Source organism: Heterocephalus glaber, unplaced genomic scaffold (genome assembly GCF_053883595.1).
Source record: "Heterocephalus glaber isolate CG9 unplaced genomic scaffold, H.glaber_assembly_v1.0 deba00000942, whole genome shotgun sequence".
Classification (NCBI taxonomy): domain Eukaryota; kingdom Metazoa; phylum Chordata; class Mammalia; order Rodentia; family Bathyergidae; genus Heterocephalus; species Heterocephalus glaber.
The window spans coordinates 3,224,515-3,250,273 of record NW_028258174.1 but is presented as its reverse complement, the minus strand read 5'-3'; the positions used below and the strand labels follow the sequence as shown (position 1 = coordinate 3,250,273).

Here is a 25,759-nt window from a genome sequence, read left to right as displayed (position 1 = left end):
CAGAGCAGCCTCACACTGAAAAGTAAACTTAGAATGAAGGATTCCCGGAGAACGCTGGGTGAAAAAAAGGCTTGCATGACTTGAAAGGACTTAGTTCAGACTTACAGACGGCTGGAAATAAAGTCCCTTCCTTACGTTCTGCAAATAGACAGAAGCTAGTAACATAAAACAAACAACACACAAGCCTCACTCCCATTCTAAGTTAGTGTGGGCCTTCTTTCCACTTTATTTGGCTTTTGTGATGCTTCCTGGGTTGAATACGCCCTTTTGCTCAGCATGCCTTGGCGGGGTTGTTTCTCCCCTCATGCATGGAGAACGTGGCTAACACTTTTGCCTTTAATATACCAACTTAGTTCCTGTGGTTACCTGCCCACTGCTGTACCTGGAGTCAGAAGTAGCTGCCAACCCATAGCTGAGGGCAGAAGTTAGCCCAGTGTAAGGTTAATTGGACCAAATTGAAGCCATTGCAGTTTAACAGACTCTCTCAGAGATCTGTCAGATGAGAGCTTAAGTGGGCACTCCCGGGACTTTGAAAAATTTGGAGCAAAGTTGCTCTTGCTGTCTATGGTAGCAGGGTCCCCTGTTTTATGTGTCAAACAGCCACTCCACAGAATGCTGCAAAATGACATTATTGGACAAAGGAGAACCTTTCATATGATCCTGTTTCTAGAAGAGGCTCTTTTCTGAGGTGTTTGGGAAATGATGTAAACAGAGTAAATCAAACCAATGACCCAGACCAGGAGATGAGAGGAGGTGGCCGTGGTCAGGATATCCTACCTGGTGAGATGGATTTTCTGTGAGGTTCTTTCCAGTTCACTGCCACTCAGTCTCAAAGAAGGCAGCATTTTGTTTCACTGAGTTTTTAGGCTAAGTGGAAAACTCTTTTGCAATACAGCGTTTACCATCAGAGAGCCATGTTCTCTGTGATGCCTTCCCAGCACCCTTTCTTCCATGGGACCCCCTTCTCTGCTGAAGAGAGGCTGGAGTTCCAGCTGATCAAAGCTGAAGTGGCCAAGGGCAGCACTCAGCTCACCAAGCCAGCCCCACCAGCCCCATTTCAGATGGCCTTCACCAAACTTGGTCTCCAAGGAGGGGAACTGTGCATGCCCACCTCACTTTCTCAACAGTGGGTTTGCTCGGTACAATCCTGGGTGGCTCATTTAAAAAGGACACTGACACATCAGAATCCTCCCGGGAAAGGGACGGCATAGTAAAGTGTCTTTGAGCTGTGTCAGTAGAAGGGAATAGGAATGGGAGCGGGCTTATGAAATGTGGTTCCTGGGGGAAGATCTATAACCTCTGCTGACAGTTCCAAAGGGAGGATTGGACCCAATCCCTACATAGGGTCTCTCACTTCTCATAGGTTTCAGTCACTGATGTAAAAAACAGAATATACTATGAACTTGTTCAACAACCACAACAACTTTATGGGGTACTAACTTTTATCACCATCTCTCTTTTACAAATGTAGAAACAAGCAGAGTCATTTGCCTGTTAATGGCAGAGCTGGAATTTGAACCTAGCTTTCTTATTAGCTCTGATCTTTGTAGCCACAGTACTCTTGGCTTTGAGGGTTGGGTGATTCTGTGATGCTCTGAGGGGTCGTGTTTGGCATTGCAGTGTGTTTAGCGGTATCCCTGGCCTTTGCCTACCAGATGTGTGACATTTCCCAGTCATGACAATCAAATGTCCCCAGATATTGCCAAATCTTCCCTGGAGGGAAAACTCACTGAGAACCACTAAGGGAAGTGTCTCCAAATGGGATGCCTGCCCCATGCAGGAGAAGGAACTTCGCTGCTGCCCTCCTAATCCACACAGCTGTGCAGAGCACTGAGGCCCTGGGTACCCTCAAACTTTCTGATGCTCATCCTAGTGGAGCAGTATAATTGCACTGAACCCTGCTTCCACCTGAAAAGATGCCTGCCATGAAGGCTGTTTGAATTTTAACATTTCCTAACTTGATTCTCATTTGCCTTTGTGTCCAAAAGTTGAGGACCAAAAAGTAATTCTGGTTCATTGGGGCAAAAGTTGGGGAAGGGCCTAAAATGTACCTGATACTTTACCCATATAATTTCATGTCCTTTTCCTAATAAGCCTACTGAAGTACTTTTATCCCCATTGTGTAAGTGAGAAACCTGAGGCCCAGAAAGTTGCCCAAATTTATCTGTAACTAGATCTGTTGACTCAGAAATCTATCTGCTCTTCTGAGAAGCACGAGTGTGGCAGATGCTCAGAGATAAGCCTGGACACACAGTGCTCACAGTGACACCCAAGGACAAGGACAGCATGACAGGGAGAGGTGGGGATGCAGGACAAGAGGTCAGAGATCTGCTATCTCCACTCTCCTGGGACATGGCTTAGTGTCACAGCCACTGTGACAGGGCAGAGGCCAGGATGATGGGTACACTTGCCACACCTCATGTCCTGCTCAGGCCCCTTTTCCTCTCTATCCTGGGCCCAGGTCCCTCTGCCTCCCTGACTCCTCTCCAGCTCCCACAGAAATCTTCTAGCTGAAAAGGGACCTCATCTCATGAATAAGGAAAAGCCCTCATGGACTAATGGCCTCCTGAAGGCCTCACTCCTCGGTACTACCTCATCTGGAATGCCTGAGTTTTGTAGGGAACTAAGTTTCAACCTGAATTTTGGAGGGGACTAACACATTCCAGTCACAGCAGGTAGAATCGCCTGGGCTCCCTGTCTTGGTTCCTCCATCCCCCACACTCACCCCTTGCTGTTCCTAGAATCCCAGACTCTCTCTGTTCCAAGCTCTCTTGTCTCTCTGAGCCTTTCTGTATTGTTTCACCTCTAGGTCTCCAAGTTCTGTCCTCCCAAGGTCCGTCCCTTGTAGGACTGAATCAATATCTGCTGACAGTATATTTAACTAGCATATAATTTATGCTCTCATCGAAGTAACAGATGAGCATGCCAAGCAGAAGTGGCCAAGGCTCTGAGGGAGGACAACAAACTCCTCCTAATGGTGGTCCCTGGATTGTAGAGGTCGCTTCTCTTCCGTTCTTGAAAGCCTTTTAAAACTGCTAGATGATTTGACCCTTGGGAAACCAGGGAAACAAATGGATGCAAGAGAGGTATAATGTTTTTCAACTTTCTGAATATATAACTGACATTCAAAACATAGCAAAAATTAAAACTGTACAATTTGATGAGTTTTACCAAATATTTACACTCGTAAACTATCACCACAGTCAAGATAGTGAATGTTTACATAAACCCTAAATGTTTTCTGCATCTGTGTATAATTTACCCCTTAATGATGGAGTACAGCCATGATACACTTCTTTTTATTTTTGTAGTGCTGGGAATTGAACCCAGGGCCTCACATATGCTAGGCAAGTGCTCTGCCACTGAGCTCCAACTCCTACTTCACTGATTTATGCTCTAGTACGATAGATTGTGTGCATTTGAAGAAATTTTAAATGGAATCATATATATATATGTAGGGAGGAGGGGATAATCTGGCTTCTTTTCCCTAGAATAATGATTTTAAGATTTGTCCATGTTGCATATTTCAATAGTTTTTCCTTTTGATTGCTTAGTAATATTACATCAGTATGCCACAATTTGTTTAGTCATTTACCAGTTGCTAGAAAATTTGGGTTGTTTCACATTTGAGATTATTTCAAATAAGGCTGATATTAATGTTTATATGTAGTCTTTCTGTGGAGATGTGTTTTCATTTTTCTTGGGTAAATACCTAGGAGTAGAATGGAAAGTGGATATTTTGTTTTTTAATAAAGTATCAAATTGTTTTCAAAGTAGTTCCATCATTGCTTTTTCCCACCAACAGTATGCAAGAACTCCATGGACCCCATGTTGTCACCAGAACTTAGCATGACTAGTCTTTCATTTTATTCATTCTAATAAGAGTTTAGTGGTATCTTGTTGTGGTTTCAATTTGCATTTCCCTGATGACTGATAACACTGAATACCTTTTCATATGTTTATTGGCTATATTTATATCTTCTTTCAGGAAGCACTTGTTCAGATAGTTTGACCATTTTTAATTAGTTGTCTTTTTTTACTTAGCTGTGATAGTTCTTTATATGTTGTAGAAATAAGACCTTTATCTGATATATGTGTAATGAATAAGTTTTTTTCTAGTTTGTGTCTTGGCTTTTCATTTTCTTATCAACATCTCTTAAAGACAGAGTTTTAAATTTTGATGAGGCCAATGTATTTTATCATTTATGTGATACACCTAAGAAATTTTTCCCTGTTCCAAGGTCACAAAATTTTCTTCTGTATTTTCTTCTAGTTTTAGGTTTTACAATTAGGTTTATGGTCATTTTAAGTTAATTTTTATTTGTTGTAGGAAGTGAGAATTGATACCCACTTTTTTCCCTAGGTAGTACTGAGTTATGTTGCACCAGAAAGCTTTCCTTTCTCCATTGAATTGCATTAGGATCTTTGTTAAAAACCTCTTATTAGTATATGTGTGGATGTATTTCTAGACTCTATTTTGTTCCATTGTTCTACATGTCAATCTTTTTGCCAATACAAAAACTCTTGATTACACTGGTTATATAATAAAAGCCTTAAAATCAGGTAGGAAAAGTCATTCAAATTTGTTCTTTTTAAGATTAATTTTATTGTCATATGTTCTTTGCATTGCCACACACATTTTTTTTGGTACCAGGGATCGAACTCGGGACCTAGTGCTTGTGACGCAGGTGGCAGTACCACTGAGCTAAATCCCTGGCCCTGCCATACACATTTTAATGTTAGTCTCTCAGTTTTGGCAAAAGACTTCCTGGGATTTTGACAGATAACATGTTGAATCGGTAGATTAGGAGAGATTTGCCTTTTAAACAATATTGAACTTCCACTCTGTGAACACAGTATGCCTTTCCATTTAATTGTGTCTTCTTTTATTTCTCTCACAAATAATTTATAGTTCTCAGTGGAGAAATCCTGGACAATTTTTATTAGATTCATTTCTACTGTTTGATGTTTTGGAATTACTTTTTAAATTCTCATTTTCCTATTTTCTATAATAATTCACATGAGAATACAATTTTCTTTTTTTTTCCCTATGAAGTTTATTGGTACATTTTAGGTATAAAATACAGTTACATTCATCATTGGGATCTTGTACCATTACATGAGTCTCTTGGTTCTTACTATTTTTCCCCTTCCCTTGCCCTCCCTTCACCCCCTCCACCCTTCCCTATTTGCAAAGACTTTGCTTCCATTTTTTTCCTTTTCTCATATTTTTTCTTTTCCCTTTTTTCCTTTCCCCTACCCCTCCCACTTCCCCTGCTCCTTTAGACCTTTTCTTCCTGTTACACAATATCAATTATACATTTTTTAAATTACAATATCAAGATCTAGGAGACATTACCACAGATTTTACAGAATTTAAAAGGATATAGAAAGCATATTACAAAAATCTGTTTTGAAATAAATTTGACAACTTCTAAGAAGTAAATTGGAAGACAAATTAATGAAACTAACTCTGGAGGAAATATAAAATTTGAATAGCACCTATTAAAGAAAGTATATTCCTAGCTTGAAAACCTACCTATATGATAACAGCAGGCTCATATACATTTTAACTGATAAATTATATCAAACAATTAAAGCAGAAAAAAGAAGGAACACTTCTCCCCTCATTTGAGGAACTCAACATTGTGCTAATCCTAAAACTGGATAAAGATAATAGAAGAAAAAAGTATGAACATAGATTGAAATTTGTTTAACAAAACAAACTATTGGAAGTCAGATGTGGCAGGATGTAGAAAGTGGTTTTGTTATAGGGATGGCAGTGTTGGTTCAGCATTGGAAGATCCACCCCCATCATTTTAACAGAGGAAAGGAAAAAGCCATATGATCCTGTCACTAGTTGGAGAAAAAGTATTGGACTAAATTCTACAGCTGTTCATGGTAAAAGCTATCAGGAGACTAGAAGCAGAACAGAACCTTCTCAACAGATTAAAGACATGTACTCCATACTTCCAGCGAGAATGCCTTATATGAATGGAGAAGAGACAATGCTTTCTCCTTCAGGTGGGGAACAAGGGCAGATATGCTTACCCTTTATCTGTCCATTAAACTTTGAAACCTGGTCCCCACCAAAATAGTCTGGCAATAAAATGACACAATTAGGATAGGATTGGCAAGGTAGAAGCAAAGTCTTTATATGTAGATGAAATGATCATCTACAGAGAAAATACTAAGAAATCTCTAGGAACCCCTAGAACTTGTATTTGAATTTAGCAGGATTAGAAAACACAAGGTATATATAAAAATTCAGGTCTGTGTATACTTGCTATAAATGAAGAATTGGATATTGAAATTTAAAAGTTATGTAGGAGTACAAAGGACCTAGAAAAGTTAAAAAAAAAAAACCCAAAAAAACAAAAACAGTGTTGGAAGACATTTAGTACCTAATTTTAAGACTTCTTCTAAAGCTACAGTAATCAAGGCAGTGTTGGTGTAAGGAAAGACATATAGATCATTGGAATAAAACAGAGAATCTAGAAATAGAACCACACATATATGGTCCAATGAGTTTTGAAAGATTATTTAACATTAGCATTTTATAGGATATAAACTCAATTCAAGAGCCAAGGAAGAGGTAGTGTTTTCAGCAAACAGTACTAGAACACCTGGTATCCGTATATAAAAAAATTAACCTCAACCCTTTATTTCCATACATGAAAATATCTTGAAGGGATCTATGAACCTAAATAAGAAACCCTAAAAGTATAAAACTTTAAGAAGAAATTATAAGGGAAAATGTTTATGAATTCAGTGTGGGCAAGAACTACCTAGGATACAAAAGACATGATGTATAAAAGGAAAAAATTGATAAATGAGATTCCATCAAAATTTAGAACTTTAAATTACATCATTAAAATGAAAAGTAGTCCTTAAAGAGACCATATTTACAATGCATATATCCTATGACCAGAATATATAAAGAATTCTTAGAGCTCATTAATAGACAACCCAATTAAAAAGTAGACATAAGAAGATGATAAATAGCCAGTATAGCACAAAGAATGGTGTGCAGCTCTAGAATCAGAAAAATAGTAATCAGTACAATAACAAGATTGAATTATACACTCATTAGGGAGATGAAGTTAAAAGTTTTAAAAGCCTTGTCATGACTTTTTCTTTTTGTTGGATTCTCCCCCTTTGCGTTTAATTTGTCATGCCCAGTGGATTCATTCTGCGGGGTTTCCTGGGGTTGTGATCTTCAATGTCTTTTCCTAGGGTATTGTCTAAAATTTTTTGGAGTGCCGGTTTGGTATTCATGAAGTTCCTGAGGTGCTCTTTATCATGAAAGTATCTTATTTCTCCATCAATTTTGAAAGATAGTTTTGCAGGGTACATCAATCTGGGTTGGAAGCTGTTTTCCTTTAGGGCTTGAAATACATCACTCCAAACTCTTCTTGCCTTTAGGGTTTGCATTGAGAAGTCTGCTGTGATTCTGATGGGCTTTCCTTTGTATGTGATTTGTTTCTTTTCTCTCACTGCCTGTAGAATTTTGTTCTTCTGTTGGATTTCTGGAATCCTAACTATTATATGCCTATGTGTAGATTTTTTTTGATCAAGGCTAGCTAGGGTCCTATATGCCTCACTTATCTGTATGTCAAGTTCTTTTCCCCTCCTTGAGAAGTTTTCTGCCATCACTTCTGTGAAGAGTTTTTTTATGTCATCTGCACTCTCTCCTTTATCTTCATTGACTCCAATCAGTCTTATGTTATTCTTCTTTGTATCATCTAGCAGCTGCTGGATTGATTTCTCATGTTCCTTTACAATTTTACAGCAATTTTTATTTTCCTGGTCACTAATTGCAATCTTTTCTTCTATACCTGAAATTCTATCCTCACATTGGTTCATTCTGCTGCACAGACTTTTGATGGAGTTTTTAATCTCCTGGAAATCTGTTTGCATCTGTTTTATGGATTCTATTTGTTTCCTATGTTGGGATTCCATCATGTTCCTCAGATCTTCTATTTTTTTTATCTGTGTCCTCTCTAGATTTATTAATCATGTCTTGCGCCATGAGCACAATCTTTGCTATTATCTGAGTAATTATTTCTGATTTCATTTTTCCCAGATCCTCTTTTGTTGCCAGTTCAGAGAGTCCAGGTGGTTGAGTATCAGATTGTTCCATCTCGTTTCCCTTTGGGGTTGCTGTAGGTGATTCAGAAGTCTGTTTTTAAGGCTTGTTTACATGTCTTCTCATTTCCACGGGGGAGGGGGTGCTTCTGGAGCCCCCACAGCTCACCTTCTCTGCCCTAGGAGCTTGGGATGGCAGGAGGGGGAGCTTCCTTCCAGGTTCTGGGACCAGCTCACCTTCTCTGCCCTAGGAGCTTGGGATGGTGGCAGGCGAGCTTCCTTCCAGGTCGAGAATACAATTTTCTTATAGTCACCTTATGTCCTGCAAACTTACTAAATTCACTCATTTTATTAGTTATTTTAGAGACTCCTTGAGGTATGAGATCAAACCAAGGGCCTCACACATACTAGACAACTGCTTTACCACTGAGCTATATCCCTAGCTCAAGATTTTAAATAAAAACAACTGTACCATCTGCCAATAGGGACAGTTTTATTTGTTACTTCTCAATCATTATACCTTTTATTTCTTTTTATTGACTGATTTCAATGGCTGGGACAGGGATAGCAAACATTTTAGGGCTTTCAATGATACAAACAGCTAACAGTGGCACATGTGCCACAGGTTCACCACCAGTGGCCTCGAACCTCCAATACAATGTTGAACACAAGTAAAATAGGCACGGTTGCCTTGTTCCTATTTTAGGGAGGAAGCTTTCAATCTTTCATCAAAAAATATGATATTTGATGTTGGCTTTTTGTATATGTAATTTATAAATTTGAGGATGTTTTTTCTAGTTGCTAAGAGTTTTTGTCATGAATGAGTGCTGAATTTTGTCAAATTTTTTTGCATTGGTTGAAATAACTGCACATGGTTTTCTTCCTTTACTAAGATAGATGTAATTTTACAGAGGTGAGGGACGCTGTGTAGTAAGAGATCTTATCGTCATGGAAAGCCCCAAACAGCTGGGGGAAGAGGAGCAAAGATAATGTAAGGATTACAAAGAGCACAAGCCTTGCATTCAGTAAAACTGGCCTTTACATCTTACTATCAATGAGTGGATTTAACCATTATGAGTCTCAGTCTTCTCCTCTATAGGATGGAAAAAATAATGCCTAACTTAAAAGGTCGTGGTAAGGATTCAGTTTAAAAGTACATGTACAGTGCCTAGTACATATAAGCAATAGAGACTACTGCACCTGCTGCTGAATGTGAAAATCTAGAGGCCCTGGTCCTTGAGAACAAAGATAGAGTGCTTTGTACAATCATGATGACAAAGACTAACAACCCAATCCACCTTCGTTGAAGGTAGTAAAAAATACTTACAAGAATATATGGATAATTCTCTCTACCTCTCTTCTGTGTGCCCTGATACTCAGTACCAGGCAGACTAGGTAAAAAGCCATATAGATCCAAAATGAATTTTCTTTTGTTTTGTTAAACGAAATGCTCAGATGATGGTGTACCTGAATCCAGGAGAGGCAGAATCTTTTGCAAGAAGGCTATGAAAACTATTCAATCATAGGTTTAAAAAGAATTCATCATTGCTAAATACATAATCACAGCCCACCCTCATTTGAGATTAATCACAGCAACTGGGTCACCCAACCCATGGAACACCCACCCTAGGAATAGACTAGGTTAGCATATCTCAAAGTATACAAATGGTGTGACAGGAATAAAGGGTCCCAAGGTCAAAAAATTGTACCAATACTGGGTTCATCATAGTTAGGCAATCTTTTTAAGTCACAGGATGTTAAGATATGTGCAATGTGAATCCTTCCTGGGGAAGGATTTATCATAATGTGTTTATCATAATTCACTGTCTCTAAAGTTCCAAAAAAAAGAACTTTCAGAAGGCCTTATAGAGTTCTTATGTTTCAGTGACACCATATTTCAGAAGTTTTAACCACATTCAAACATGTTTCAAAGAACTCAGAAATATTCACTTCTTGCCACCTGCCACAGAGCCCAACCCCCAGTGGGCTATGAATAAGTATTATCCCCATTTTATAGTTGCAGAACACACATGTGTTTCACCTAAGTTAGTCATCTCAGCCTCCCTGTGACATGGGCATCATTATCTCCATTGACCACTGGGGAAGAAAACTAGGTGACATGCAAAGGTCACATAGCTCATGGAAGAAAAGAAAGGGTGCCAGTCTTCTGTCACTAGACTAAAATCTATTCTCATTGCCTCCATCTACCTGAGGTGAACCAGTCACTGGGACAAAAATGCACTAAGAGACAGGTGCAGGGCACACCCATCTGGAGGCCAGCATCACACAGGTGCAGGTGGCTCCCCCACCTCACTGCCTCCCAGGTGGAGCATGGAGGGAAAAAGGAATGAAGGTGTAGGTGTATGAAGAACTCTGAGCTCCCCGAACAAAAGGCCTTTGTTTTCTGGAGACACCAGATCTCTTCAGGAGCTAATTGTCACTCAGCTACAATCCTGACATGACAGCTAAGACTCTTCACCCAGCCCTTATAGACCTTGTTGCTGAAAAAAAAAAAAAAAAAAGAAAGAAAAGAAAATCAGGTTAAACACATTTATTTGGCTGGGGATTTAGCTCAGTGGTGCTGCCACCTGCCTTGCAAGCACAAGGTCCCGAGTTTGATCCCTGGTACCAAAAAAAACACAAAATCATGTTAAACCTTGTTGCTTACATGAGACTAGTTCATTTCAGAAATAAGCAGACACAAGCCCTTCATCAGCTGTTCACAGAAATGTTCCTCACTGCCCCAGCCCTGCCTAGTCTTAAACTGAGTGACAGAGGAAGTGGAGAAAGCTCAAGCCTTGAAATTTCATGAAACGATGGGTGGAAGAGAATGAGGAAAAATGTTAACCTGACATTCAAAATTAAAAGTTGTTTATAAGGTGGTTACTTGATTGTATTAATTGGGAGGTAATTGGCACGTGTGGAAAGACCTCATTGGAAGAAGCTAAGTGGAATTTAGTAATCTTACTGAGGCATGAAACAAACTTTACATGTAGCTTGTCAATGGAAGAGAGAACTTAGTTCGCCTTTACTTTGAAGTCACTAGACCTTGTCATACTATTTCCAGGTTTAGATTGAAATGTGTTCATGTTGGGCAGGGATGGGGTAGGGAAGAATGGGCAGTGAGATGATAACTTCTCAGACAGATGATGTCCTCTTTCTTGGTTTCAAAACCTGTCTGATAAATGATCCAGCAGCTTTCTTGGGTCCAGTGGTCCATATTCAAAGACCAACTAGAGGAAGGGAATAAAAGCAAAAGTGAAAAATGAAACATTAACAAGATTATGGAAACATCTGTAAAATGGCACCAAAAATCCAGGCCAGTTTTTCATCCTCTAAAGCAACATAGATTCACTTAAGAATCTCATGGAAACAGATACAAAGTCACATAACTTGGTGTAAAACCTAAAAGTGCTTACTGTCCCTCTGTGACTTGATCATGGACTTCCTGGGCCTAGATTAAGAAGCCCAGCTCTTGGCAGAAACCAGATTTAAGCTGGCAGTGGCATTATAATTCTCCCCTTTAGCTTTGAAATAATTAGCTGAGACAACTTCTAGAGCTATCTCTGGGACAGCTCCAAGAAATCATTTCACTTAATCATCCAAGGTAGTCTATTAAATATTGGCTGCTCTGAAACATTGGCCTGCAGCCTGCCAATATTGGTGACTTATTAGAATTGATAAAAGACACTCACCTCCAGGGTAAATCTGGGTCCTATTAACCCCTCCCTGGCTGTGGTGTGGATATTGAACACAAGGGCCACATTTCATGAGATGGGATTGGGGTAGAATCTTCAACACCACCAGCTATTAATTCCTGGGGAAATCTTTGTTGTCATGGGCAAAGCATACAGCTAGATAGGGGGGTCTGAGTTGTGCTGTGTTTGACAAGACTCCTCCAGCACATATCTGGGGGTGAGGACAGGAGAACTGAGGCCTGGGCATGAGGGGTGAAGACTAAAGGGGTGAGCTGCTAAATGGTAAGCTTTAACAATCCACTCAGAGGTCCAGCTGCCTTTGCGTTAGTTCAAGGAGTAAGAAAGAGAAGGAAGACATTGACCAGTGGCAGTGCAGCAAGCGTGCCATGCCCACCAGAGAACAAAACCCTGCTGGATATGTGCGGTGCATCCCAACTCTGGCAGGTTACCTGTCCCTGGAATAACAATGTGATCTAAACCAAAATGAGGTCTGGGGCACTTGTGGTCCTATGCACTATAATGTATGTGAGGGTCCATATATGGGCGAGTCTGAACAGCTAAAGGCCCCATGTCTGCGCCCCAGCAGGGCCCCTTCCTGGAAGGAATCTCAGGGCACACGTAGCTAAGCATCATGGCACGCTTTTGAGGCCATCCTTGTTTTTAGGGCAGAATGACCCCTCTGCAACACAGCTTCAGTTATTCAGAAGTGAACAGATAATATATCAGATCACATCTTGTATTAGAGTCTAGATTTGAGTTCACATACATTTGAACTGATTTTCAAGTGACTTTTAAGAAAATTCAATGCAAAAAACTCTTTAAACTGAGAAAAAATTGTATTATGACCCTGATTCTTCCCTCTCTTCTTCCACTCACTCCCACTTCTCAGCACCCCCTTCCCAGAATTGGGAAAGAACTGTATTCTTTGCTTTAAGAACAAATCACCCCAATCTAGTTTATGATGCAATACCATTTGCTAGGAGCCACTGGCTTAAGGTTTTAGTATATGTGCTGCTAAAGCAAGCACCAACTTAAGGTTTTAAAAGAGAGGTAAAGGGAGAAAAATCAGAGACAGAGAGGAAAACTATTTGCACTGGTATTAACTGGATTAAAATGTAATATTGTCTAACTGTAGCAGGCATTTCCTTTTAGCCTGGCTTCTTATTTCTCAAAAATATCATAGTGTCTCACTCAGCTTTCCATTAAGCCTAACAATTTAAATCTATTTCCAGCAGTCTGAATGATAGTCTTGCGTGGACTCAGTAAGATTTCTTTCTATTCAGATTTTCTGAAAGTATTTGAAATGAGAGTTTTAAAATTTATATTTATTCATGGCTTCTAGCAATGAGGAGGTGACTGCTGGAGTGATTTTAGGAAGGAGAAGCCATTCTTGCCCCATCAACACACCTTCAGCTAGCTTTTCACACTGCCTCAAATGTTGCCCAAAATAGTTGACCAAGTACTACTTCCAGAAGACAGTAAGGCATATCAGAAAGAGAATAGAATAGGGAGCAAAGCAGGTTTAGATTTCAACCCTGTCTGTTCTACCCCTTATTAGCTGGTAACATTAGAAAATCAACTAGCTTCTCTGAAGCTCAGTTTTCTCTATATATTAAAGGGTGAAATTATATACCTTAATTGTGATCTGAATACTAAAACTGATGTATGAAATTGAGGATATAGAACAGGAGGGATTGAATGCAGGGAATTGATTACAGTGGTGATTTCAAAAAGGTTAGGAAGTCAACCAGGGGACAGTGAGGCAACCCAGAGAGCAGTAACAACAGGAAGTCACCACCACCTGAGGCCAGAAGGACAAAGGTGTGATGAGCTCACCAAGGTCACCAGAAGTAAGCAGCTAGAAGGGCACCTGAGAGAATGCAGCTGCTTCCAGGGGTGGCAGAAAAGGAGAAAGAATACTGTACTTCCTCCTGCCCCCACCCACCCTCCAGTTTTTTACAAAGCCTCCAGCTTGCTGTATCAGTGAGCAGGCTGCTGGCCAGGAGTCCCGGGAAACACAGCCTGCAGGACCCACACCCTGCCACTCAGAGCTGAAGGGAGGCTAGGAATGAATCTGTGGACAAATAGGGCCAACACTAACAGCCAAAAGTCCTGAAGTCCTGTGGGTTTCCTGCAGCACCCTCCCAGGCCTCGGGGAAACCTTTACCCTGCTGCAGCCCCAGCTATTGCCCCTGTTCTCCTTTGCTCTTTTTTTTTTTGGTACTGGGGATCTAACTCAGGACCTTGTGCTTGTGAGGCAGGTGGAACCACTGAGCTAAATCCCTGGCCATGTTCAACTTTGCTCTTTAAAGCTGCTGTCACTCTGTATCTCTCTGTACACTGACCCTGAGCTGAAGAGCTCAGCCACTCTTCCTAAAGCAATGCTGCTCGCAGGAGGACATGGGTTGAAAGGAACAGTACCACAGTCTGATCACACAGAGAGGTGGGGCTCAGGGTTCTCTGTTGTCCCTGACCTTCTATAGCAAACTACCTCAGGCTTTGGGGATGGCACACCCTGGGGTTTTTTAAGCTAATGTTTACTGAATAAGACAGACTTTGTTCTAAACACATTTCCTGCATTGCCACATTTAAGCTTCCTATGGGTGGTAATAATTTTATTTCTGTTTCACAGATAAAGAAACAGATAAGAAGGCAACTTGCCTGAGGCCACTCAACTAAAAAGTGTGTCCCCCAGGATTGGGATGCCCAGTCTGAGTCCAGCCAGGCCCTTCAGCACCACCCCTGGATTGCTTCCACTCCAGGAAAATCATGTATGTGTAGGTACATGTGCAAGGGCTCATCATGTGAAGCCCCTGACCCCTAAACAGTGAGGGGCCACACAGGACATTCTCTCAATCACCCGAAGACAGCCCCTGCATCCTCAGCTGGGCCTTCCTTTTCCCTGGCTGAACATACCCACCTTCCTCACATGAAAATCCTTCACCACCTCACCTGCTTTCCCGGGGGATCTCTCTGCCCTGCCTCATACACCCTTTGAAATAGGAGACCCAAAATGGAAATCCACGTTTGAGCTCTCTGTCGTGCCCTGTATGAGCAGAAGTAGGAAATCAATTCTGCCCATCATACCTGTACAAACACAAAGGGCAGAATTAGCCATTGGGGCAGCCAGACCCATCCTGCAGGCATTGGTTAGCAGGCATTCTGTGGACTATCACCCTGTTCTGTGAAGGGAGGAGTTGGTCATTTTAACAAAGTGTGCTTAGCGCCACTGGGAGTACAGGTGAGGGAGTGGTCCATGCCTTTGCAAATGGTTCCACCCAGGTTGGGGTGGTGAGCCAGATCCTAAAGAGTAGATTGGAATCCAGTACGTAAGCTGGAGGAGGACATGGAGTACCCTGCAGAGAGGTACAGAGGTGTGCAAGAACATGATGCATTACAGAATCTGCCAAATGATTGGTAGGCAGATTGCATGAGCTTTTATTCAGCTAAAATCCTTAAATCCTTTCCACCCTTTGTCATTGATTTGTTAAACTGAAGTTCAGAACTTTCCGTTTATTCCACTTAAATTTCATCCTCTTAGATTCTGCCGATTATTTCAGTCTGTCTGGGCTTCCAATTGTTAATTATCCCCCTCCCATACCACATCATCTTCAAGCTATTGATTACAAATGTCCAAAACAACAGGGCTCAGGGCAGAGCTTGCTGCTCACCACTAGAGACTTCCTCTGAGTTACTGTCAAGCAGCATCCTCAGTTTCATGCATGCTTCTGACTAAAAGTGCCTCTTCCTTCCGTTTTTCCAGTTTTGTCTGCTACGAATCACAAGAGACTGTCAGCTGTCTTGCTAAAATCTAGATGTACCACATCATTGATGTCTCCCTGATCTACAGGCCCTGTCACTGCATTAGAAGAAGGGTGGAGATGAGACTGGCAGGACTGGTTTTCCAGTGGACCCTGTAGCTCTGTAGCAAGCTGTACTCCTCTTCCTTGGGGACACAAAATGTTTGCTCAATAGCATGCACTACAGTTACATCCATGTTGCCCTCACATTTGTAGGTTTTCAGTTTGCAGGACCCAAAGTGTTTTCCCCCTGGAAAATCAGAACCTCTGCCCACTCCATTCTCTAGGGCTGTCTCACATTTGCTACAGTTTATGAAAGATGAACACCAGCCACTGAGCAACCTTACCTGCTGGTACAACTCTTTTTGAAGGCTGCAGTTCTTCTCAGGCATCTTCTCACCAAGCATGAACTCAGTAGGGTTATTTTTCCCTGTCCAGACTGAAGAGCATTCTTGAGACAAAAATGGAGACCAGAGTTTGACATCTTGTTGTGTTCTCTTTAGTATTGTTTTGCATGCTAAATAATTTGAACTTGATCTGGTAAGTAGAGAAGCCACTGAGGATTTTTTTTTTTTAAGGAGTGATGAAGGTACAGGCAGTAGTGCCATGGACCATGCCAGGGGTTGCTTACACCTGAGAAGAACTACACAGCAGCAGGTGTCAGAGATGGAAGTCAAGTGAAACATGAAGAACAGCCCCCTTGAGCAACCAAGGGTGTCAGTTGTACCTGAGGCATTCTCAGCAGCAGCAAGTTCCTGTGTGGATATCCAGGCAGAGCTGTGATAAGCGTTTTTAGCTAAGACACTGAGAGGTGGTTAAAGAATATTGGAATATTGAGACTCCATCTGCTGTTTGTGAAACTTCTGAATAACTTGTGTTGTCTCTAGGAGAATCCACATCGTACCTTTATAGCTGTCCCCTAGGTATTCAGGCTCCTGAAATTTTATCATTGATGTTGGATTTCGTGGCACAGCAATAATGACTGCGGACAAGAGCAGCAAGATGCTGCACCACATTGACTATTGAATTTGGTGCATCCAGCAAGATGGTCAGATCTTTTACTGGCACTGTGGAGATGCATATGAATTTGAACCTCTGGGATTGTGATGAGTTCAGGAAGATCAAGCCAAAAAATGCAAAACAACCAGAGTGTGAAGAAAAGGGGGTTTGGGGTCTGGTCTTGCTGCATGGGGAGAGCTTGGTATCCATGACTATGGAAGGGCCACCCCCTAAAGATACTGGCACTGCTTGGGTACCACTTGGTGGAGCTGCAGGAGGTCCTGGGGTTGGGAGGGCAGCTGGCAGAGGTGTATCAGCTGGTGTACCAATTCCTCAGGCTCTTGCTGGATTAGCAGGCCCTGTCCAAGGAGTTGTTGATCCATCCCAGCAGTAATAAGGAGGAGGAATTGTGGCAACTGCCAATGTTCCTGCAACTGCCAGCATTGCTGGAGCCCCAACCCAGTACCTAGCGGGAAGGGGGACTCCACCGCCTTCTGTAGGCAGAGCAACCCCACCTCCAGGCATTATGGCTCCTCCACCAAGTAAGAGACCACCCATGGGCCCACCAATTGGGCTTCCTCCTGCTCAAGGGACACCACTGGGCTTGCCCCCTCCAAGAATGAGACCCCACCCCTAGGAATTAGAGATCCATCTCCCCCAGGATGCATCCACCAAGACCCTAGGATACTGTTGATCCATCTCAGTTACTTTTTTCTCAACAGTGCATCTTGTGAAATTGTGTGGGTTGTGAGCTTTCTGACCCCTCTTTATGCATTAATAATAGCTAATAATAAATGTATAGAGCAACTAAAAATGGAGTGATATGTTAAGTGGAGAGTTTTAAGGTTTTGAGTGTTTTATGTCATTAGTATGTTGCTCTTATCAACATCTAGCAATTTCCTGTATGAGCAGGAGTACAAAATAGACTAGCTAAGGTTAGCCACTTTGTTTCTTACTGTGAAATAGAAAAGAGAAGCAGCCATGGGTAGGATTTAGAGTCTAACAGACCTGGTTTTAAATGCCAGCTCTATCACTCAAAGCCTGGGGACTTGATAACCATTGTAACACCACTGAGCCTTGGTTTCCTCAACTACAAAATGAGAATAATAATAATGCATCTGCCTCACAGGATGGTTATGAGGATGGAGACAGTGAATGAGGGCTGCCTGCCCAGCACCTCCTCCAGACCCTAGTCTTTCAGTGTTCTGATCACACAGCAGTCACCTTGCAGGGTTCCCAGGCTCCCAGGACTGAAGGACAGTCCCCTGGAACAGCCTGAGCAGAGAGGCCCCATCAGCTACAGGCTCTGAGCTCCTGCCTATGGCTCACCAACACTCTAGCCCCCAGTGACCTGCCGGGAAGGCTGGCACCAAATTCAGAGTCCTGATCGCCATCCCACCCTAATTAGTGCCACCTGGGTGTGGGTTTACTTGGGAGTTGCAGGGTTAATGGCTAGAAGAACCAGTTTTGAAATGCACCCTCCAGAATTGTCTTGGAAGTGATTCTACAGAAGAGACTGGAGCCTAGATGGGAGGCACCAGGCCCCAGACATGGCAAGTGTCCCAAGGCCCCAGCCTGAGGCACTTGCAGCTTCTTGCATGTGTGGCCTGTCACCTCCCATACACCTGCACCACCTCCTCCCACCCAGCCGTGGGTGTGCAGAGAAGGAAAGGCAGGCTGCCTCGGGGAGGCATTCTGGAGAGGTGCCAGCCACTCCTTTATCCTGCTGTCATGCCACTGCTACAGGCTGGCCCTCCATGGCTGCGCAAAATGGCTTGGAACAACGCATGCTGCTCTGATCACAGATGAATCAGAACTTGGCTCCTTTTAGGTACTTCATATAAATGGAACTGTAATATTTATCTTTTTGTGACTGGCTTATTTCAGCCACCATGATGTCCTCAAGGGTCATCCTTGATGTGGCATGTGACAGAACATCTCTCCTTTTTAAGACTGAATAATATTCCACTGTATGTATATAAACATGTGGTATATTCATTCATGTACCTCTGGTCATTTGGATTACTTCTGCCTCTTGGCTACTTTAAACAATTCTGTTATGAGTACAGATGTGCAAATATCTCTTTGAGACCTGCTTTCCATTCTTTTGGATATATACCCCAAAATGGGATTGTTGGGCCATATGGGAGCTTAATTTTTAATTTTATGAGGAACCTCCATACTGTTTTTCATGAGTTGCATTGTTTTAAAGTCCCACCAGCTATACATGAGGGTTCAGAGTCTTTGCATTCTCACCAACACTCACTATTTTCTGTTTTCCCGATAGTGACCATCTTGGCTGTGGAGCTCGGATCCCTGCACAGACTAACTGGAGCTCTGTGCCTCCTGATGCCAGCATGGAGACTCACACATGGCAGTAGCAGTGTGTGCCAAAAACTTATGGGCACATTCACAGCTTCACATCGGAGAACTCCTGGGGCATTTCTGTGCATTCAGTGAACTCTTTCCTGGGTAAGCACTGTTTTCAGTGGGTGGTGGCTAGACAATGATGGTGCCTCCAGGTGGGTGGAGACATTTGACCTCTGCCTTTCCTGCCCTTGACACATAATAAGTGTTGAATATCTTTGTTGAATGAAGAAGAACTGAAGAGCTTTCCATCCCTGTGAAATGTAGTCCCTCTCAGCTGAAGGGATCCACAATGGCTGCCATTTGGCCCTGTACTTGGTGGCTTATACTCTTTTCCACAAGGGCCTGGCTGTCCCTCCCTCCTTTCTTGCTAAAGCATTCCACATCTGACTTCCAGCCACCATCCCATTCCTGTCACTCTTCTTTCTTGAAAATGGCTCTGGATTTCATCTTTTTGGCTAGGCCTGGCAGGGACAGTTTTAAAAGTTTGAGAAGTGATGCCTGAGAGGGAAGTTTTGGCAGGTAGTGGTAAACTGTCAGCTATGCTTTAAAAAAAACAAAAAAAAACAGGAGTGAGGTGTCTTTTCTCATTTCTCACAAGAGAGATTTTTTTTTTAATCTCAGTACTTTTTTCTGCAAAGAGTGAGATCTTGCAGTCTCCCCGCCACACCTCTAGACAAAAAGACACTTGTAGGAGGGCCGAGGAGGAGGGTTTTTCAAGCCATGTAAGCCAAACAAAACTCTTGTCTTCCAGTATTGTACAAGAAGGAAACAATATCACACTTTAATATCACAGTCAGTGAAAAACTGAGAAAGCACTGTGTGCTCAATACTCCACAACACATACTGACTTTTAAATCTTCCCATAAGTCTTGAAGGAGGTCATACCCATTGAACAGCTGGGGAAACTAAGCTACAGAGAGGTGAAGTCATCAGCCTGTGATCACACAGCTGATCAGAATATGATGTCAAACTATGATGACTCTTTAGTCAGTTGTGACTTACTAATGCAACTGTTTGTAGAGCACCCACTGTATGGCAGGGCTCCCTGCCAGCAGCTAACACCTCACAGGCCCCAACCTCAAGAGCTTTCAGTCTAACAAGGACCCTAATTCGGTACAGAGTCTTGTCAGTGAGCATGGACCACAGAAAGTCAGTCGCTAAGCCAAATTCAAATTCATTTAGTGATCAAGAATGACAAACTACTCAGGAGCCAAAATTTAATCATTCTCTTTGAGCAAATCAAGCCTAGGTCAGGTCAAGATGTGTTTTAATGGCTTCCAGAGGAGGGTTTGGAACATCCTAATCGATGGGGGCGGGGGGTGCTGTTAACACTGCGGCAGCACCCACCACCAAACAAAGCTGACTTCCTCAGGAAAATGCCAAATGAAACCATCCGTAATATCAACTAGTATTAATATTTTTTTCCTATATTGGAGCAGGCTCAAAAGGGCTCCCACTCTTGCCCCTGGCTCTTGTCAATTCAAATAACCCATGGGCTGTGTGGGTGAATTTAAAATCAGGATGCCACAGACATCTGAGTTCCTCAGCTGTGGACAGAGGGACTGAGTGTGTCCCTACTGGAGGCACCACAGGGCAGTCAAGGGCACAGGCCTGAGTTTAATCATGGTTCTATGCCTCATGCAGGTGAATCACTTACTACCTACCTCTCAGTCTCTGCACCTGTAAAATGGAGCTTATAACAAATGTTCATATGGTCCACACAGTGTGGTTGAAAGATGAAAGAGAAGAACCCTGTAGTTTAGTGCGTGGCCAGAGGAGCACAGGGAAGTGTTAGATATTGCTATATGCAGACGTATTATACTGTCTTATTAAATGATACATTATCTGCAAATAATTTCATCGATTTTGAAATTCACTACATTTACATGTGCTCTGAATCCTTTGGGGAGTATTTTTTGACATTGCTCAGTTGAAAACATTGTCCCTATCTTGTCTAGTAGCTCAAACCTCCTCCCTTTACCTAACCTTTGCCCATCTCATATATTCAGAATTCCCCACCACACTCACCATAGCTTTCTGTTCTATAGTAGGCTGGCTTCCCAGAAAGCAAACATTGAGTGCAAGGAATGTACTCAGGAAGTGCTCCCAGAGGTGACCAGTGAAGGAGGAGGGGAAGCAGAACAAAGGAGAGAAAGCCAAACGAGACCTCAGCAAAGTCTCACAGAGGGCAGCTCTAGACTGACCCTCAAAGGACCACTGAGTGTGTGCACCTGAGCCGGCCCTGCTGGTGGAGGGAGCAGGGAAGTAGCACTAACTGAAGGGCAATTTGTAGACGTAGTTGAGGCCTGCTCCCTGTCATGCCCAGTGCTTCCTCTTGCCACAGCCATAGGTTATATGGGTCAGGAAGTCTTAATTCCCAGAAAGGAGGCATTTCCACCAGGCACACAGAGTCCCGAGGAACCTAAATCCATGGCAACCAGAGGGCCATTCAGAGCTTCTCATTCTGGTAGACCATTAGGCGAAGACATGTTTACCATACTCCTGGGGATAAGTAAACTCAGTAGGTACAAAGAGGTTCTGGTCCTGCTCCAATGAGGTCAGGCAGGAGGATGTGTGGAATGCAGGGCACATCTGGGTCACTCCCTTGCCCAAAGTTAACTGTGACCAGGTCATGCCAGCAACCACAGCCATGACAACTGGGGGCTCAGACTCCCTACAGATAAAGGCCTAGCTTACCCCATGAGGGGGGTGAGCAAGCAGCCAGCTGCGGAGGAGGGGGACAGAAGGATTGTGATGAAGGTCTTTTGCCTCTGGAGGAGCTATGGCAGTAAAAACTTCATGACTAACTTTCCTCTTGTTTTCTATAAATTGTGGAGACTCCATGGTGGGCAGGTGTGAACTTGAATGTGAGATGGGGTGAACAATGTCTATGCTGCCCAAAGCTCTCTTGGGCAAGACCTTTGAGGTCTTTGGTTGGCCTGAGCTTCTGTGAGTTTTGTTTGCTACTCCAGTCCTGACGCAGCTTAACTCAGGTTCCCTCGAGACAGGTCCCTGGATTTGTGTGGACACGATGTAAGGGCATTAGTAAGGGAGAGGAGGGGACAGGGCAGGGTCTCAAGCCAGTGTTCACAGAGGTGGCCCAGCCTGATGATGCCACAAGCAAAGGAACTCTTGTCGAGGATGTCTGGCTCCAAGCTCTGTCCCCACAGCCAAAGCAGCTCCAGAGCCCCCAGGGGCTGCATACCAAAAAGGCTGATGGTTCTGGCTTTGCAAGTAAAAGGATGTCTGAATCTGGGTGCATAAAAAATGGTTAAAAGGATTGGGAGGACTGGGGATATAGATCAGTGGTGCTTGCCTACCTTCAGTCCCCAGCATAAAAAAAAAAATTTTTTTAAAAAGGATTGGGATACTGATATTTTGTGCTATAACATGACAAATTGACATGACAAAAGTGGTTTTGGGAGCTGAGGATGTAGCTAGCAGTAAAGCCTAGCATGAGTGAGGTTTGATCCTCAGGACTACACACACACACACACACACACACACACACACACACACACACGGTATTTGTAGAGTTCCTTTGCTCCCAGTAAGAATGAATTCAGGTGAATTAGAACCCAAGAGAGGATAGTACAACTGTTCCAACAAGCTCGGAAGACAGTGTCCCAAGCTAGGGCACAAAGAGTGTGCAAGCAGGGACAAAGGAAGAGGAAGGCCTGATCCTGCCTACTAGAACATCCTGTCCAGCTAGGAGAGAAGAAGCCACCTGTGAACTTTTTAAACCACAAACCATCCAGCCTTCCTCGGGCGCCTACCATTACAGGGCAGGAGGAAGTGCGTGCCCCAGGAGATTAGGGACTGAGGTCACTGGGAACCGCAGAGGTGAAAAAACAAATCAAAACAGAGAATTGGCATTGACAAGTTCAAGACACAATTTATTTCTTCAAATTGCACTTTCTTCAGTTTTGCTTGGACTTAAGAGTTATTTTTAAGCCAGGCAACTTTCCAAAGGTCCTAAGCTGTTTTTGGAGCAGCGACCTTCACTGGTTCATGGCTTCTCCCTTTCAGCACACATCCCAAGACTCCTGCTCTGTGAAAGAGACTCGCCTGCCCTGCTCTTTTGCTGTTTCTAGTTCAGTAGGGAGACAAGTATTAAACAAATAAACACATACATAAATGTGGAAGTGCAAATCGTGGTGATGCTTAAAGGATAATGTGGAGTGCTGTGAGTGAACTGAACGAAATCGACTTGTGGGGCAAGGTCCCTGAAGGAAGTAAGTGGCAGAGGGGTTGAGGCTTAAAAGATAAGTAGGGGTTAAGCCTGGCGAAGGAGGTGGGGTATAGGGCACAATGGGCTTCCTGGCTCACACAGCCGCCCATGCAAAGGGCTGCAGTTGGGCAAGATGAGGGTTTACCAGGAACCAGACACAACCACAGAAAGCAAAGCCAGCACTCCATTTTCCCCAGGAATGCAAGCAAGGCCTCAGAGGCTGCTTGTGTGTGAGTGGTGAGGGTGAGATTTCAGTGGGGAAAGGGCCCAGGATAATGATGCAAATGAGCCTAAAAGGGCCTAAGTCAGATACTCAAATCAGACAGAAACAATAACCTTTGGATGGAAGACAAAGCAGCAGGGTCCTGGGTCACAGCACTGCGTGATCCATGGTGCCGTGCACACTGCACAGGACCTCTGGTGGGAGGGAGAAGCCTGTGCAGCAGCCAAAAGGAAGTTTGAAAATTGGAACAAGTGGCAAAGAGGCTCTTTGGAGAAGTCTGTAAAATAGTTTACTCATTAGAGAGATAAGAAGACTGGGGCCCCTCTCAGAGGTGGGGCAAGTGCTTGGTGTACACAAGGAGAGAGGGAGAGATGAAGGGTGGGAGAGGGAGAAGAAGCCAGAGGAAGCCAGTGAGACAAGAGAACAGAAACAGAAGTGCCAGATATGTTAAAAAGATGAGGTGTTTTTTTTCCCCCTACAACAACAAAAATTTGTGGAGTTTTCAGGTAGATAATCTTGAGTAAAAAAGCAAGGTCCTGCCCTCATGAAGTGAGTGACAGTCCAGTGGGGAAGGGTGTTAATTTAAAGAAAAATGAATGAGTAATTATAAATTGAGTAGAGACATGAAGGAGAGGGCCCGCCACTGGGGAGCTGCGCCAAGGGTCCTAAGATGAAGGAATCACCTTCCTTGAGGAAGTGGTATATAGATTGAGATCTAAAAGATGAACAAACATTAATTAGGCAAAGGGGGTGGAGTGGGGACAGTGTGCTAGGCATTGGGCATAAGCAGAGATCCTATGGTAAGGATAGCTGAAGAAATAAAAGAAACCTGGAGATTAGGGCACAGAGAACATTAAGAGCAAGGAGACATCATTCAAACGCCCAAGGCAGGAATTAAACTTGGCTTCTGAGTTGATAGACTGTGGAGACAAGAGAGTGAGTGAGCAGGAAGATTAGTTAGGAAGCTCTTATAATGGCCCAGGTGAGAGCTTGTGGTGGCCTGGACCAGGCTGGGGCAATGGGGTTAAAGAGAACAGGATAGGTCTGAGACATATTTAGGGCATAATTGTAGGAAATAAATTGACTGAGTGAGGTAGATGAAGGGATGAGGAAAGTAAAAGAGTCAATGTTTGGGGCTCATGGGACCAAGTGGATATTGGGCCCTTCATCAAGCTAGGGAACCTGGGAAAAGATTCAGGTTTATGATGGAGGGTGCTGATTTTGATTTTAGACGATTTGCACAGATTGAGTTGTGTTCTCCTGAGACATCTACATAGAAGCAACTGGGTGATCACGTTGAGTCTCAGGGGAGAGGTCCCACAGAGGAATATCAGCATAAAAGTCATGATAGTTACTAAGTGGTGGGTCAGGATAAGGCCACACAGGAAGAGTGTGAAGTCTGACCTTGTATGGAGATGTAGGGGTGTCACACAGAGCCTTTATCATCAGATTCACTTGTGAAACACTGGATAAAAGATAAACTGATCTCCTCTCTGAAGGACTTCTCAGGGTATTTCAAAGGCTAATTAGTGTTTTTGCTTCTGGAAAAAAAAAAAGAAAAAGGCTAGAGGGTACTGGGACTCTCCAAAGATAGTAAGACATTCAGAGATTCCTAAACTTTTTGACCACAAAATCCTTCTATCACAGGACACCTTATTATACTAGACAAGTCTTCCTGATTATAAAATATGGTAACCAGAGCACCATGTTTTTTTAAATTTCATCTCATTTTAAGAATAAAATGAATCATAATACCTCATATCTGAACAGTGCTGAGTTCTTCTATGCCACTTCAGATTTAACTTCCAAAACAACTTGGTAGAGGTGATCTTTGTATCCCCATCTGGGGACAGTGAACTGAGTGGCATGTCCTGTGCCCAGCATCCCCCAGCTGATTAGGGCAGACCCAGAGCTCTAGCCAGTGTCTTCCAGGTCACCAACTCCAAAATCATTACAGTTTTATGGCCTTAATTGCTCCCATACACAAACATGTGTGGTCTTTAGCAATATTATTAATTTAATAGTAGGGAAGCCAGTGCTTATATGATGTGAGCCTCCATCCTGGTAGCAGAAAAGCCTATATTTCTAAACTAGATTGTGAGTGTGCTCACTCTTAAAAATCTCAGAATAGCTATAGTGAGTCAGACCCACAGTCCACCCATGAGTGCCCATGAGTACATGGTTGTCCTCAGCGAGGTCAGCTTCAATGGTTGGAGCCACATGTCAAGCATCCCAACTTTTTCATAGTCAATTATAGATCTGTAGTCACAAATTTATCCCAAAACATTAAAATATATATATATTAGTATTTATTATCATTGGTATACTAAAATCTATAAATTTATTCTTC

General features: G+C 42.9%; 1 protein-coding gene and 2 pseudogenes across 2 annotated transcripts in view; 2 read left to right on the top strand and 1 right to left on the bottom strand.

The window, feature by feature from the left end:
- Positions 1-10,624: 10,624 nt before the first annotated feature.
- LOC110344096 (uncharacterized) overlaps positions 10,625-25,759 on the bottom strand; it is a 33,774-nt gene continuing 18,639 nt past the window's right edge. Inside the window, exons 4-5 of one of the 2 annotated variants that reach the window (XM_087208647.1) lie at positions 15,934-16,037; positions 10,625-11,321 (exon numbers count right to left, since the gene is read on the bottom strand). In XM_087208647.1, the coding sequence (XP_087064773.1) occupies positions 11,174-11,321; positions 15,934-16,037 (252 nt within the window). In that variant the 3' untranslated portion in view covers positions 10,625-11,173. The remainder of the gene's footprint in view (positions 11,322-15,933; positions 16,038-25,759) is intronic. The other variant, XM_087208648.1, reaches the window with a different exon arrangement.
- Positions 15,967-16,405, top strand: LOC101698528 (SNRPN upstream reading frame protein pseudogene; annotated as a pseudogene).
- LOC101698892 (small nuclear ribonucleoprotein-associated protein N pseudogene) lies at positions 16,565-17,268 on the top strand (annotated as a pseudogene).